The 15,102-nt window shown below is 45.2% G+C and overlaps 2 protein-coding genes across 4 annotated transcripts; one reads left to right on the top strand and one right to left on the bottom strand.

Moving 5' to 3' along the window:
* Window positions 1-74: 74 nt before the first annotated feature.
* Window positions 75-9,935, bottom strand: LOC127000846 (uncharacterized). Its single transcript, XM_050864936.1, has 7 exons — window positions 9,814-9,935; window positions 3,414-3,519; window positions 2,220-2,367; window positions 1,650-1,819; window positions 984-1,151; window positions 616-706; window positions 75-199 (listed from the first exon to the last, which is right to left on the bottom strand). The coding sequence occupies exons 1-7, from the start codon at window positions 9,834-9,836 to the stop codon at window positions 120-122; spliced, it is 786 nt and encodes a 261-aa protein (XP_050720893.1). The 5' UTR covers window positions 9,837-9,935; the 3' UTR covers window positions 75-119.
* LOC127000845 (uncharacterized) lies at window positions 5,200-11,484 on the top strand. 3 transcript variants are annotated; one of them, XR_007754553.1, is made up of 8 exons: window positions 5,200-5,365; window positions 6,552-6,645; window positions 6,897-6,984; window positions 7,506-7,789; window positions 8,154-8,421; window positions 9,007-9,184; window positions 9,833-10,178; window positions 10,283-11,484. XR_007754553.1 is itself a non-coding variant. In XM_050864934.1 (7 exons), exons 1-7 carry the CDS (start codon window positions 5,347-5,349, stop codon window positions 10,042-10,044), a joined length of 1,143 nt encoding a protein of 380 aa, XP_050720891.1. In that variant the 5' UTR covers window positions 5,200-5,346; the 3' UTR covers window positions 10,045-11,484. The 3 variants fall into 3 exon arrangements, 2 of the variants coding, with proteins under 2 accessions (XP_050720891.1, XP_050720892.1); XM_050864934.1 differs by having other exon boundaries at window positions 9,833-11,484; XM_050864935.1 differs by lacking the exon at window positions 5,200-5,365 and adding an exon at window positions 5,439-5,620 and having other exon boundaries at window positions 9,833-11,484.
* Window positions 11,485-15,102: the final 3,618 nt, after the last annotated feature.

The raw sequence follows: 15,102 nt of genomic DNA on the forward strand, positions 1-15,102 counted from the left end.
TGCAGTCTAGAGTCTACTGCCCGTGTGTGTGTGTGTGTGTGTGTGTGTGTGTGTGTGCGCGTGTGTGCGCGCGCGTGTGTGTGTGTGTGTGTGTGTATGTGTGTGTGTGTGTGTGCCCCTCAGTACACCTCCAAGTTGCAAAAACAAAGGTGGAGTAGTTCCAGTTGCTGTATCGTCACGAAGCGTCCACGAGCCGCCACTGGAAGGGAGGGAGGGGGGGTTACGACACGACACGAGAGAGAGAGAGAGAGAGAGAATAATAAAACAATAACAGTAAAAGAGGAATCAGAATAAAAAGGTTGCGTAAAAGAAAAATATAAAAAAGACGAACAGGAGAAATAAATTAAAAGAAAAGATTAAGAGAAAACCACCACCACAACCACCACCACCACCACCACCACCATCATCACCACCACAACCAGCACCACCACCACAACCAGCACCACTACCACCATCACCATCACCTCCACCACAACCACCACCACCACCACCACCACCATTATCACCACCACAACCAGCACCACCACCACAACCAGCACCACCACCACAACCAGCACCACCACCACCATCATCACCACCACCACAACCACCACCATCACCATCACCACCACTTACCCTCATAGGTGATGACTTGTTTGGGCGTCCTGGTGGCGGGGAGCGACCTGGCCACGACGGGGTCCTTGGTTGGGTCCCCGCTGTCGCCCACCTGGTGATGGAAGGTGAGAGGACAGGTAAACAGGAGAGGTAAACAAGACAAACAATGAGAGGTAGACGGGAGATGAGATAAACAAAGACAAACGATAAGATGAAAACCAGAGATAAACAAGATAAACAACAATGCATAATCGAGATAAACAAGACATTAACGAAATAAACAACACAATATAAACAAGACAAACAAGATATAAAAACTATTGATAAACAACACAAAACACCCTCCACCCCAACCAAACACACACACACACACACACACACACACTCACAAACACAGTCACCGTCTTGAACATGGTTTCTCGGGCCTCCAAGGAAAGCGTCACCCGGATGAGGCTCACGTCGCAGGTGGCGCCGAGGTCCACGCTCGCCCACTGGTTCGGCAAGGTCTGCGTGCACGGACAGTCCAGGAAGGAGGTCCAATCGAAGGGGTACCGGGCCTGAGGGAAGGGTTAGGGGGTGGTGGTGGTGGTGGTGGTAGGGGTGATGGTGGTGGTGGTAGGAGTGAGGTGATGATGCGAGACTCCAGTGGTGGTGGTGGTGATTGTAAGATGGTGATGGTGGTGGTAGTGGTGGTGGTGTGGTTGAGGGCATATTTTCTTCTTCTCTCTCTCTCTCTCTCTCTCTCTCTCTCTCTCTCTCTCTCTCTCTCTCTCTCTCTCTCTCTCTCTCTCTCTCTCTCTCTCTCTCTCTCTCTCTCTCTCTCTCTCTCTCCTATTCCCCTGTTCTATTCCTTTCCAACATATCCCCATCTTTCTCCTATCCTCTTTAATTAACTCTTTCCTCTTCCTCCTCCTTCTTTTCCCTTCCTTTCCTAACCTTTCTCCACACTCCTATCATTTTTTTCCATATTTTCCTTTCTAATATCCACGTATTTTCCTCTCTTGCTCTTTTGACCCCTCCTTTCCTCCTCCTCCTCCTCTTCCTCCTCCACGCACCATGTCATCAAAGGTCACACGATGGTCATAGACGGTCGAGGAGGCCAGGACGGGTCGGAGCAGAGCCAGGTTGGATTGGAACTTCATGAACACCTTCGCCTCTCCTTCACCGACGCCCGCCACGCTGCACTCCGCCGACATGACCCCTGTGTAGCGCCGACACTCGCCCGCTGCAAGGGAGGCGTGGAGGAATCATTGTGTAAGTCTTGGTTGCGTGGGTGTGGGGGTGGGTTGGCAAGGATTCTGTGTCTGCTGTGATAGTTTGACAGGGTGATAGTTTGACAGGATGACAGGGTGACAGTTTGACAATGTGACAGGGTGGTAGTTTGACAGAGTGACGGGGGGATAGTTTGAAAGGGTGATAGTTTGACAGGGTAACAGGGTGATAGTTTGACAGGGTGAAAGTTTGACAAGGTGATAGTTTGACAAGGCTTGTGTCATCTGGGTCTTTGTTACTTGTATGTAGTGATAGTTTGACAAGGCTTCTGACCCATGAACCCACCCTACCCTAACCTAATATTAACTTACCTAACCTAACCTAACCTAACCTATCAAAGTCGTGAGGCTCACGTGCGAGGGAGAAGAAGCGGCAGTCCTCGGCACGCCCGCACTGCCTGGCACACCAAAGGAAGAGTGTCGAGGAGGCGGCGGTGGCGGTGGTGGCCAGCAGCTCACCCGGCACCCAGCACCGAGCCCCGAGGAAAGGCTCAACGCCGACCTGGAGGATAGAGAACAGGGACGTGGGTGTGTGGTGTTGATAGGGGCGGAATAGGAAAATGGGAAGAGCAGGAACGGACGAGAATGGGGAAAATAAGAGTGAAAACGGCGGGGATGAGTCAAAATAGGAGAAAGGAGATGAAAAACGAGTAAGTGGGAACAAAAGAGGAAAAGGAGGACATTGACGTGGGTGTGTGATGTTGATGGGAGAGGAACAGGGGGCAGGGAAACGCAGGAGAGGATGAGTACGAGGGAAGAAGAGGAGAATAGGTGGGTGAGGAATACTGAGGATAAGAGAAAGGAAGATGAGAAGCGGGCGAGAATGAGTAAACTATATATATAAGAGATAAAGAGGACAGAAAGTTGAATGGTGGGAAGGAGGAAGTAGGAAAGACGAAGAACGGATGAATAAGAGAGGAATAAAGAGGGAAAGAGGACGGGATGGGTGACGCTAGGATGAAGGAAAGATGAGGAACAACGGATATAAGGGAAATAAGAGGGAGAGAGTACAAGGTGGGTAGCGAAAGGAGGAAGAGGAAGAGACGAAAGGGGGGGGAAGAGATGGAGTAGAATTAAAGAGGAGGAAGAGGAAGAGGAGGAGAGGGTCGAAAAGTGCGGAAAGGAAAAAGGGAAAAGAGGAATGTGGATATTAATAGGGGATGAAACACACACGCGAACGACTGAATAAAAAAGGTAGAAAAAAAAGGAGAGAGAGAGAGAGAGAGAGAGAGAGAGAGAGAGAGAGAGAGAGAGAGAGAGAGAGAGAGAGAGAGAGAGAGCACTATGAATGTCAACACTCTCCTATGGATTCTTTCGAGATATTAACACGTTTTTTTCTCGTTCTTTTTTCACCACACTCGTTTTTGTTGTTCCGAAAGTCATTAATAACGGTGTGTGTGTGTGTGTGTGTGTGTGTGCTTCTTTTATTGTCTGCTGGGTCAAATACACACATAAATACACACGGACATATATGCCTTGTATCTATTCATCTACACACACACACACACACACACACACACACACACACACACACACGAACACACGCACCTGGGGGAAGAGTTCTGATGACGACGATATTGCCTGTAAAAAGTTGGCTGCCATCACCATCATCATCACCATCAGCACCTCCATCACCCTCGGCCGTGTGTGTCGCCTGTAAGAGAATTGAGGTAAAGTTGGGGGCATACGCTATGACTGCGCGTGGCTCCGGTGCTCATCTCCATCGCATTGTCCTTTCAACCTGGGCCAGTGTGACATCGGGTTACCACAGCGTGCCTTCCCCAGGTGTCCCCAGGTATCCATTTATCGAGCAGCCAGAAAGGGAGGATAAGCAACTGGTGGGCTGCACGCCGACTGCCCGGGGATTCGAACCCAGGACCACAGATTTGTAGTTACTGACGCTAACCACTTAGCCACGGAGGCGGTGTCATCCTCTCCTCATCATTATTACTATTATCATCATTATCGTCACTATTATCATCATTATCGTCACTATTATCATCATCATGAATGCCTCTATATTACAACAACAACAACAACTACTACTACTACTATTTCTACTACTATTAGCTACTACTACTACTACTACTACTACTACTACTACTACTACTACTACTACTACTACTACTACTAGGCCTACTACTACTACTACTACTACTACTACTATTACTACTACTACTAGGTAATAATAAAAGTAATAATAACCTCATCAAAAAAGAAAATATAACTTCCAAATATTTTAATTTGGTTAAAGTAAGTAAAATGTCATGGCAATAATTGATAATACCAATAATGATAATGATAATAATAATAATAATAATAATAATAATAATAATAATAATAATAATAATAATAATAATAATAATAAAATAACAACACTCACATAACAGTGGGACAGAGGGACAGGTGCGTGTGATCAATCGCGAGGACACACCTGGACTGAGAGAGAGAGAGAGAGAGAGAGAGAGAGAGAGAGAGAGAGAGAGAGAGAGAGAGAGAGTACACAAAAACAACAAGAACAAGAACAAGAAAAAACGAGACAGTGAAGAACAATAATAATAATTAGAAGAAGACAAAGACCAAGAAGAACAAGAACACGAAGAAGAAGAACAATATAAAAAACACCAACAAAACGCTAATAAACCACAAATGGAGCATAGCATGAGGTAGACTGATAAAGGATGACCCATGGCGAATATATGAGCAGCTCCTGGTGACGGATGGTATGCGGATACATATTAACGATGAGGAATGGGAGCACGGCAAAGGAATAATGAATGGGAGGAACATTAAGAGCACAAGGGAGTCACACATGAGCCGCAAAGCCTTGTTTATTTGTGGCCTGATTATAATGAATGGGTGGGAGATCGGTATAGAAGTCACATGAGCCGTGGTACCAGTGTGTATTTGTGGCCGAACTTTAATGAATGGGAGAGACATTAAGAGCATAAAGAAGTCACATGAGCCGTAGTCAAACCGGTGACTATTCCGTGAGACTGATTTTCGACATATATCCGGCTGTACGGGCACGTGGCACGCTGCCCAGAAGCCGACCCTGCTCACCGGGTTGTCTTTGTACGAGACAACCACGGCGTATAAAAACTCACGAGAAATCAATCCAGACTAAGAAAGGGTTTTACCGGCCCCGGGGATCGAACCCGCGACCAGCGAGATAGAAAAGCCACTCCTTAACCAGTCCAAAGAGGTGCCTCCTCGCAGAGTGAGTTATAGGAGGCCCTCCCATCAGGCGGGTCAGGCACTACACATGACCCCACTGATTGATTGATTAATAGGGGTGTGGTCTGTGTATCTGTGTACATCTATGTAAACCCGTGTCTGTGTTGGTGTTGTAAGCGACGTCAACAAACACTGCCACGTGCCGCCCTGCAGACCCCCGAAGACTTCTCCCGCGACCTTCCACCCCCAACACCACCCCACCAGGCGGCCCCCAGGCACGCACACCCACGGCCGCGGCACCACCATGAACGCCGGTGTTAAGTGTGAGCAAACAACGCCTAAAACACAATATATCACAGGGGCGAGGGAGTGTCTTCAAGATGTCTATGGCTGCGTGGCCGCCCCGAGTCATCTTCAAGGGAGGCGAGAGGCAGGACGGGCGGGCCTCAACCTCACACTCATTTCGCTTTCCAGTCTCTCTTTTCTCTGGTTTATGTTGTTATTAGTGTATCTTCTGGTTCTTAAAGCTACAAATTCATAGTTGTGACGCGTGCAAGCTGCCCCCTGTTTGTCTGTTGGTAAGGTTCAATAGTTTGCGTGTTAGGATGAGACAGGTGGTGATTTTCTTTGTTGTTTTTGTTTTATGGAGTTACTAAAGCTATTCCTGGTCTTTAAATCTTTATATCAATGGCTGTAATGCGTGTAAGCTGCCTCCATTACGTCTTGTGGCTGTGGTTGGTATAAGTATCTGATGAAATGGTAAATGTTCTCTCAATCACCTCATTCAAAACTATACTCCACAATAATGCTCTTGGATATACTCAAATAAGTTTTGTCAAAGTTTATAAAGTGAGAGAGAATAATGGTAACAACATCAGCCAATCAACTGATATAAACTATTGACATATTGAGAGATGGGAGCCATGTAAGACATTAATCTGAGCCTCAAATGTAACTGAAACAGGTAAGCTTCAACTAGGAAATGTTGTGAGTCCTCTGTCTGTGGGTTACATTGGGCTGTTTGTGTAAAGGAGGCCGTTGGTGATGTCCTTTCCCAGTGTGCTATGAAGAAGTTGGATTGTTTGTTTAGGGAATATAAAAGGGTTTCATAGTTATTTTATCTGTGAGGTGAGGACAAGTACAAAATCATTAAAATTATAATAGACTGAAAATTCTAGTTAATTATTATTGTTAATTAAAATTATAATATATTGAAAATTCCACTTGATTGTAATTGTGTTGGCTATTTTATCCATTCCTTTACTGTCACTCACGTCATTCATTCATTTTCTCCTTATTTCTTATTCCTTATCAGTTTCTGTCCCTGTTTTGTAAGCAAGCTTCATTTCCCAACAAAATTTTTCTTTGTTATTATTAAATTATGGTTGTTTTGCATTATTTTTTAGTTTAGGTGCATTAGTGTTAAGTCTGTTTACATTAGTTAATTAGTAACATTAGTTTTTGATTCACACATCCTTTGTCCACTCACACCCAGTATACACTTTTCAGGGTCCGACGAGTCCACCCGAGAGTTCATTCAGCTTCGTTACAAACTGCGCCACTTGTTCAACGGCAGGAAGCACCAGTGTGAGAAGGCCTACAGGTAACACCTATGATCGGGATGACAAGGCGGGAGGGGAAGGTCTCAGCTTGGCAGGTTACACACAAGGTTTAATGAAGTTAGGTTAGGTTAGGTTGAGTTGGGTTATCATTTCTCATTACCACAGTGATTTATACATTTCCCAAACCCTTTCCAGCATCCAGTTAATTTACTGTAATAGGACATGAGGTTAATAACTGCAATAGAACGTAAGGCTAAATTACAGAAATTAATTATTGGTTTCCTCTGTTTAGCCGCATTGTGGATGAGCTTGGGCTGAGGAATGTGATATCACCCACACAGGCCAGGAAAAAATGGTCCAATCTCCTTCAGAAGTATATGGTAGGTGTCCAAAAAGTAACGATGTTTGTTTTTACCTAACCTAATTGTCATCACTTATTTGAATTGTTGAAGAATTGAGTCAATCTTGTAGACTTATGTGACAGTCTACAAATTAACATCATCATCTAATTCACTCCAAATAAATAACAAACTGCAGAATAAAGGCTTTTCTCCAAATATAATCCACTTCTGTTTGTTTGTTGTCATATGCTATCCTGTTCTGGCAAAGATCATTGTTTTCTCTCTCCTCCTGGTTCTCTGTCCTGGCTCTTGACTCATTTGATTTGTTTGTTGGTTGTTGCTCTGTTGACATCTGTAATTCCTTGGTTGTCATTCTCTTGACTTCTGTAATTCCTCGGTTGTAGCTCTCGACTTCTGTACTTCCTTCTGGACTTCTAACATTCCTTTGCTGTCGCCATGAACTAGCTTATTATAATCCTTTTTCCTTCCCTTTTCCTTCTACTTCAGACTTTTATAATTCCTTTCATAACCAGCCTACCATGACATTTTCCTTACCTCAGGACATCAAAGGCGGCTACTCCACAGCAAGCCCTGACTGGCCATACTTTCAAATCCTCGACCAAATTGTTCCGTTGATGCGTAAGGAGAAAATCGAGAAACTTCCCTCTGGTGTTGACGGACGAGATCTTGAAGGCCTCCCTAGCCCCCTCACCTCCACCACCCCTGACCCCGACACCCCCACTATGCCTGGGGTGACGGAGACCACCACCACTGCTGCTGGGGCTGAGAAATGCAAGGTGGAGGCAGCGGACGCCACGAGTGAGCCCCCAAGGAAGAGAGGAAGGTATGGGGTCATGGGGAAAGTGTGAATTGTGATATGGATTTTTTTTTCCAATTTCCATTTTCTGTTTCCTCTCTTTATAATCCGACCCCCATAGCAGTCATATTTCCCTCTGTCTTTCTTCTGTTTCCATTTCCATCTTCCATTTCCACTTTTTTTTTTATATCCCACACCCATACCAGCCTTGTTTCCTTCTAATTCTATTCCTTCTTCCATCTTTTTCTTCTTCTTCATGTTCTTGTTCTCATTCTTGCTCTTCTGCCTCTATTGTTATTCCTGACCATCTATTTCTCATTTCCACCTTCCATTCCTACCTTCACAATCTCACCCCCATACTATCCTCGCCTCCTTCCCTTCCTTCCCTCAGGAGTCGGCGTGCTGCCCAGCGTGCGAGGGACCGCTGGTGGGGGGCCGTGGAGGACAGTGACCTGGGGGTGGAGTCTGGGGCGGGGTCTGGGGGCTCGCGGGGTGAAGTGGCGCCCCAGGTCCCCCAAAAGATGACCTCCGTAGACAGCCTGGAGCCCTCTCAGATGGAGCTGCAGACCTTCAACATGTTGGAGACGTGTTCGACGGCCCTCACGGAGATCAGGGACGTGTTGAAGGCACACACAGAACGGCAGGAGAGGTTCATGCAGGTGAGGCTGGAGTGTGCTGTGTTATGCTGTGATGGGGTATGTAGTCTACTGTAGTCCATCCCAGTGACCCCAAAAACAGAGTTCATTTTTTTTCTTTTTATTATGTTTACGGCTGGGGTAGGCTTTCTTGGTGGGGCCTGGTGGTCGGCCCAGCCCATCATGGTGCAGGCAAGTGTTTATAGTGGCGCTATCTTGCTTGGCTCGTGCTGCCCCTCGGAGCTCATCTTTGATCCTCTTTTAGAGAGAGAATCTAGAATCCGGGTTGACAGGTGGTCTTCAGGGCAGCATGTCGGTCATCTTTGGCCACTCGGCAGTGACTAAAAAAAATCCCAGCTTGTGGCAGGTGGGACATGAACCTGCATTCTCCTGGATGCTGTACCTGCATGCTGACCACTCAGCCACTGCCGAAGAGCTTTACTATAATTGCTTTTGTTTGTGCTGACTTGCTGTCCTGTCAGGCTGTGTTATGACATGAATGAACCAACTGTCTTTCCCTTTTATGCAAGACAACCCCAAAACAGCAACCCTTACAAACACGAATAAAGGCCATCATAACAAAGCATCACCCACTCCCTCCCTTCCCAGAGCCTTCAGCAAACCATCACCAACCAAAACAACACTGTGAAGGAAGTCCTGAGCACCGTGTCAACCCAGAACGCCACACTAATCAGCCTCATCACGCAGCTCACCTCCGCCACCACCCTCGCCAGCACCTCCACCAACACCTCCGCCAAGGCCACCCCACAGCACCCTCCTCCTCTAGGTCAGTGAGCCAGCACAGGGGCAGCCCAAGGTGTCTCATTATGCATAGGTGAGGTACAATATCCCTATCAAGTGTTCTTTATAGACTAGATGTGTAAGAGTAGAAGATAAGCAGTAAGAGTTTAAGTTAGTGTAATGTACAGTCATGACATCTCAGCACAAGGAAGTGGATGTCCCTTTCTTACATAGTTTATCATAGTCTTGGGTGCAGTACAATGATGATGATAATGATGATATTCTAGTATAATGATCTATTCCTTTTCCCCCTTTCCTTCTTCCCTTTCCCCTATTCCTTCTGCCTCTTCCTTTTTTCAATTTTCCTTCAACCTCTTCCCTTTCTCCTTTTCCTTCTATCTCTTCCCTTTCTCCTTTCCTTCTACCTCTTCCATCTCTCCCTTTCCTTTTATCTCTTCCATCTCTCCCTTTCCTTTTACCTCTTCCATCTCTCCCTTTCCTTTTACCTCTTCCATCTCTCCCTTTCCTTCTATCTCTTCATTCCACTATTTCTCCTATTTTTATTTTTTGTGTATGTTAACAGTACTTGCCAGTTAACACACTTACTACAACTTCTACTTCTACTACTACTGCTACTACTACCACCACTAAGAACAACAATGAACAGCTACTCACCCAATCACCTCTTCACCAGGCATGGCAACAGGCAGTGGAGGCGCCTACACTGACGACACCCTCCACCAACACAGCCACGGCCACAGCCAGCAGGACCCACCACAGCAACAGCAGCTCCTCGCCTCACAGCAAAGCCTGATGAGTGCCTTGACGCAGCGACAGGCCCAGCAGCAATGCGACAGCCCCATGGTGGACAGCCCCGAGCTCACAGACTCCATCTCTGGCTTGTAAGGGGCTGGAGGAAGAGGAGAGAGAATGGGATGAGAGGGAGAGATTGAAGTGAGAGGAGCTGAGGAAGGAAAGAGAAAGGGCTGAGAATAGAGAGATGAGAAGAAAAGGAGGAGGGAAAGGAGAGGAAGAGGAGAGTGAAGGGAAGAGTATTATAAGCTTGGAACAGGCTGGGGAAGGATTTATAAGGGGATTGAAAAGGAGAAAGGGAAGGGAGAAGGGAAAGGAGAGTGAAGGGAAGAGTATTATAAGCTTGGAACAGGCTGGGGAAGGATTTATAAGGGGATTGAAAAGGAGAAAGGGAAGGGAGAAGGGAAAGGAGAGGAAGAGGAGAGTGAAGGGAAGAGTATTATAGGCTTGGAACAGGCTGGGGAAGGGAAGAGGGAAAGAAGAGGAGAGAATGAAAGGAATAGTGTTATGGGCTTGAAATGGGCTGGAGAAGGAGAGGTTAAGAGTTAAAAAGGAAAGGGAAGGGAGAGGGAGAGGAGGGGAGAGTAGAAAGTGAGGGGTAGTGTTATAGGCTAGTAAAGTATAGGGTATTAATGTTAAAAGTGTGTAAGAAATATATATCTACCATTATATATATTTCCTTTTATTTGCGTCTCTTGTCAAGGAAGAGGATGACCAATTTCTTGCACTTTCTTATTGATGGTTTATGTGACAGCTGTAGGAATGTCATGATGTGTGTGTGTGTGTGTGTGTGTGTGTGTGTGTGTGTGTAAACAGGTCTATCAAGTGTATGTTTGTTTTAATTTGTGGGTGTTTGTGATATAATAATAATAATTGAAATATATAAGTTTGTTTGAAAGGATGGTGTGTGTGTTTGTTGATGTATTATGTCAGTTTTTGGATAATCATAGTGTTTTAAGATGTGTGTGTGTGTGTGTGTGTGTGTTTCCTCATCTATGTACGCTCATCTCCACCTCCTTTTTTTTCCTCCTTTCCCTCCTCCTCTTCCTCCTCCTCCTGTCTCTCTCTCTTCCTTTTTTCCTCCACTTCCTCCTCCTCCTGTCTCTCTTATTCTTCCTCCATCTCCTTCTGTTTCTCTCTTCCTCTTCTTCCTATTCCTCCACTTCCTCCTCCTCCTCCTCTATCTCTTATTCCTCCTCTTTCCATCCCTCTCTCTCTCTCTGATTCTTCCTCCTTCTTTTCCTCCATTTCCTCTTCCTATCTCCCTCTTATTTTGCCTCCTTCCTTTTCTCTCTCTCTCTCTCTCTCTCTCTCTCTCTCTCTCTCTCTCTCTCTCTCTCTCTCTCTCTCTCTCTCTCTCTCTCTCTCTCTCTCTCTCTCTCTCTCTCTCTCTCTCTCTCTCTCTCTCTCTCTCTCTCTCTTCAACTATCAGCCTGACTTCAAACTCCTCTTCAACAAAGGTTCTAAATAATCTGTATATCTTGCATTTAATGAGAGTTAGTGTGCAGTAAATAATAAACATTGTCGACATAATACTATACAGCAACTTTGATTTTTTGTTCACCTATTATTATTATCTTATTTTCATAGTATAAGGAGACAGAGAGGGAGAGGGAGGGAGGGAAGGGAGGGGACGGGAAGGGAAGGGAAGGAAGGAAGGAAGGAAGGGAAAGGAAGGAAGGGAGAGAGAGAGAGAGATTTACATAGATTTACATAGAAAATCAGACCACACAGACCCCATGGTCCAGACTTGGTGGTAGAGAGAGAGAGAGAGAGAGAGGAAAGAAAAAAAAGGAAGAAGGAAATATGAAAAGGAAGGAGGAAGTAGAAGAAAAAGAAGAAATGGAAGAAAATACAAGAAAAAAAAAACGAAAATAACACAGAGAGAGAGAGAGAGAGAGAGAGAGAGAGATATTAATACCCTACTAATCCGACAAGCTAATTATGGAGGAGGTTGGGGAAGCGGTTGCGTCACTAAGACCGTGTGAAGGGAGGACCCCAGTTCGACCCTTCCAATGGATTATCCTCCCCCTCCCCCTCCCCCTCCTCCTCCTCCTCCTCCTCCTCCTCCTTCCTCTTCATTTCCTTCATGTCTTCTACTGTATTATATTTTTTTTCTTCTCCTTTTTCTCTCTTCCTTTTCTTTCTTTCATTCTTTTCTCATTGACAATTCTCTCTCTCTCTCTCTCTCTCTCTCTCTCTCTCTCTCTCTCTCTCTCTCTCTCTCTCTCTCTCTCTCTCTCTCTCTCTCTCTCTCTCTCTCTCTCTCTCTCTCTCTCTCTATCTCTATCTATCTATCTATCTCTCTATCTTTATCTCATACTTTCTACCAATAAAAATGAATAAAATGAAACTATAATAAAACGAAAAAAAAGAAAAAATCAACAAAACACTTAATTTTTATCCATTTCCTTCTTCTTGTCCCTTCTTCCCTTCCCTCTTCCTTCTTCCTCTTCCCCTTTCCCACTTACCTCCTTTCCCTACTCCCCCTCTTCCCTTCCCTTCCCTTTTTCCTCTTCCATTCTCTTCCTTCCCCCTACCTCTTCCTCTTCCCTTCAACCGCATCTTTCCGGGGACGCGACACTATAATCATCTTCTTTCACTCGTCCTTAGCATTTTTCCGTCAAATTAATCAGGAAGTCAGTCCGGGAACATCTGGCGTCCCTTATTTTTCCCCTCTTAATCTGACAGTCGTTTATGTCACACGGGATAGCCTGGGGGGAGGGATTTAAGTGTGTGTGTGTATGTGTTTGTCTGTGGGTCTGTGTCCGTCTTTTTCTGCCTCTGTTCTGTCTCTGTTTCCTGTTGTCCCTCTCCGTCTCTCTTCCTGTTTGCCTGTTTGTCTGTCTGTCTGTCTGTCTGTCTGTCTGTCTGCCTGTCTGTATATCTATCTATCGATCTATTTATCTATGTATCTATCTCTATCTATCTCCCTTCCCTAAATAGATTATAGTGTTTCTCTTTATATTTCTTCTAAGTTAAGGTTTTCAATACTATGTACTCTCTCTCTCTCTCTCTCTCTCTCTCTCTCTCTCTCTCTCTCTCTCTCTCTCTCTCTCTCTCTCTCTCTCTCTCTCTCTCTCTCTCTCTCTCTCTCTCTCTATCTATCTATCTATCTATCTACCTATCTATATCTCTGTCTATTTGTATTAAGTTGCTCTGTTCAATTATATATTTATTTACATACAAATTTTTATATTCTTTGCTCACTCTCTTAATTAACTCTCGTCATCCCACTCTCTCTTTTACCTCTTACTTTCCATGTTACTCTCCCTTCTATTTATTTATCCTTTCGTTACATTAGTTCGTGTGTGTGTGTGTGTGTGTGTGTGTGTGTGTGTGTGTGTGTGTGTGTGTGTTCCTCCCTTCCTTCGCCTACACTCGAATGCACATCAATTACACTCTGCAAACAACGCATTCAAACGAACCAGCAGATGATGACGATGATGATGTGATGGCGGGGTACAGAATCTGATTCCGTGTTTTGTTGCGTTAATTCGTCTATTGTGTTTGAGTTCCGTGTTTGTTTTGTTTTTGTGTTCTGTTTGTTTTCTGTTTTGTTTTGTTTTTAGTGATTCGTCTCTTGCTTCTGTTTTTTTCTGCCTTTTTTGTTGGGTAGTGGTGGTGGTGGTGGTGGTGATGGTAGTAGTAGTAGTAGTAGTAGTTGTAATAGAAGAAAAAAGTGAAAGAAGAAGAAGAAGAAGAAGAAGAAGAAGAAGAAGAAAAAGAAGAAGAAGAAGAATGATAATAATAATAAGAAGAGAAAACGACGAAGAAGAAAATGAAAAAGCAGTATTAGTATTGGTATAATAAATTAGTGTTGTTATTATTGTTAGTGGTGGTAGTGGTGATGATGGTGGTGATAGTGGCGGTGGTGATGGTGGTGGTGATGGTTGTGGTGATGTTGGTGGTAGTGGTGGTGATGGTGGTGGCAGTGGTGGTGGTAGTGGTTATAGTGGTGGTGGTGTTGGTGGTGGTGGTGGTGATGTTGGTGGTAGTGGTGGTGGTAGTGGTGATGGTAGTGGTGGTAATGGTGGTGGTGGTGATGTTGGTGGTGATGGTGGTGGTGATGGTGGGGGTGATGGTGGTAGTGGAGATGTTGGTGATGGTGGTCGTAGTGGTGGTGATGGTGGTGGTGGTGGTGATGGTGGTGGTGGTGGTGGTGATGGTGGTGGTGGTGGTGATGGTGGTGGTGGTGGTAGCGTTGGTAATAGAGGCAGCAATCGCACCGTTCTGTTCTACTTTAACACAATTTGCATTTCAAAACAGATTAGCGACAGCGGCTGTTGTGTCCCACGCCCCTACACGCCCCTCAACGCAAAGGGGACCGTCAACACAAGCCTCTGCAGCAGCCCCATGTACGCACTCCTTCAGGACACACGTACAAGCCTTCTGCAGCCCCCTATGTGGCCTTATGTAACCAAGAGTGTGTATATTTCAACCCTTTCCTTACCGGTACCAGTTTTGTCACTATCGGTTCCAGTTTTGTCCACATCGGTTCCAGTTTTATCCTTGACGGTTCCAGTTTTGCCACTAATGGTTCCACTCCTGTCCCCAACGGTTTCAGTCCAGGTCTCATCGGTTCTAATTCTGTCCTCATTGGTTCCAGTTCTGTCACTAGCGGTTCTTATTCTATCTTCAACGGTTCGTATTACCCCTAACGGCTCCAATTCTGTCCCTAATGGTCCCAATTCTGTCCGTAACGGTTCCAATTCTGTCCCTAACTGTCTCAAGATTCCATAACTGTTCCAATTCCTCCCTCATCGGTCCCAATTCTGTCCCTAATGGTTCCTGTTCTGTTCCCAACGGTTCCACTTCCATCTCGGTGCCTTTGTTAATATTACACTCCCGATCAATGGCTGTATCCAAACCCCTTTATTTATGTATCGTCCGTGCCTCGGGCGGACACGCGGGGAGGAGGTCAACAGTATACACGGATAGAGTACAATGGTATATTCTTTTTCATACACACACACACACACACACACACACACACACACACACACACACACACACAGATAGATAGTTAGGTAGATGGATATAATTATTAACATAAGAGATAGTTTGACAGTTTCATTATAAGATTTTAGTAAGCAAAGTACGACAGTTTTTTTTCTTTCTTAAGCGAGTACGGTAGTTTGTTTTTCTTTC

The sequence above is a fragment of the Eriocheir sinensis genome, chromosome 19, assembly GCF_024679095.1.
Source record: "Eriocheir sinensis breed Jianghai 21 chromosome 19, ASM2467909v1, whole genome shotgun sequence".
Classification (NCBI taxonomy): domain Eukaryota; kingdom Metazoa; phylum Arthropoda; class Malacostraca; order Decapoda; family Varunidae; genus Eriocheir; species Eriocheir sinensis.

Excerpts from the sequence above, each read along its gene's own strand:
- LOC127000845 (XM_050864934.1), top strand. Across the intron at positions 8,422-9,006 it reads GGCAGGAGAGGTTCATGCAG|AGCCTTCAGCAAACCATCAC; the intron begins GTGAGGCTGGAG and ends CTCCCTTCCCAG. Across the intron at positions 9,185-9,832 it reads ACAGCACCCTCCTCCTCTAG|GCATGGCAACAGGCAGTGGA; the intron begins GTCAGTGAGCCA and ends CCTCTTCACCAG.
- LOC127000846 (XM_050864936.1), bottom strand. The coding sequence starts at position 9,836 with ATGCCTGGTGAAGAGGTGATTGG. Across the intron at positions 2,368-3,413 it reads CATCAGAACTCTTCCCCCAG|GTCGGCGTTGAGCCTTTCCT; the intron begins GTGCGTGTGTTC and ends TCTATCCTCCAG. Across the intron at positions 707-983 it reads TCAAGACGGTGACTGTGTTT|GTGGGCGACAGCGGGGACCC; the intron begins GTGAGTGTGTGT and ends TTCCATCACCAG.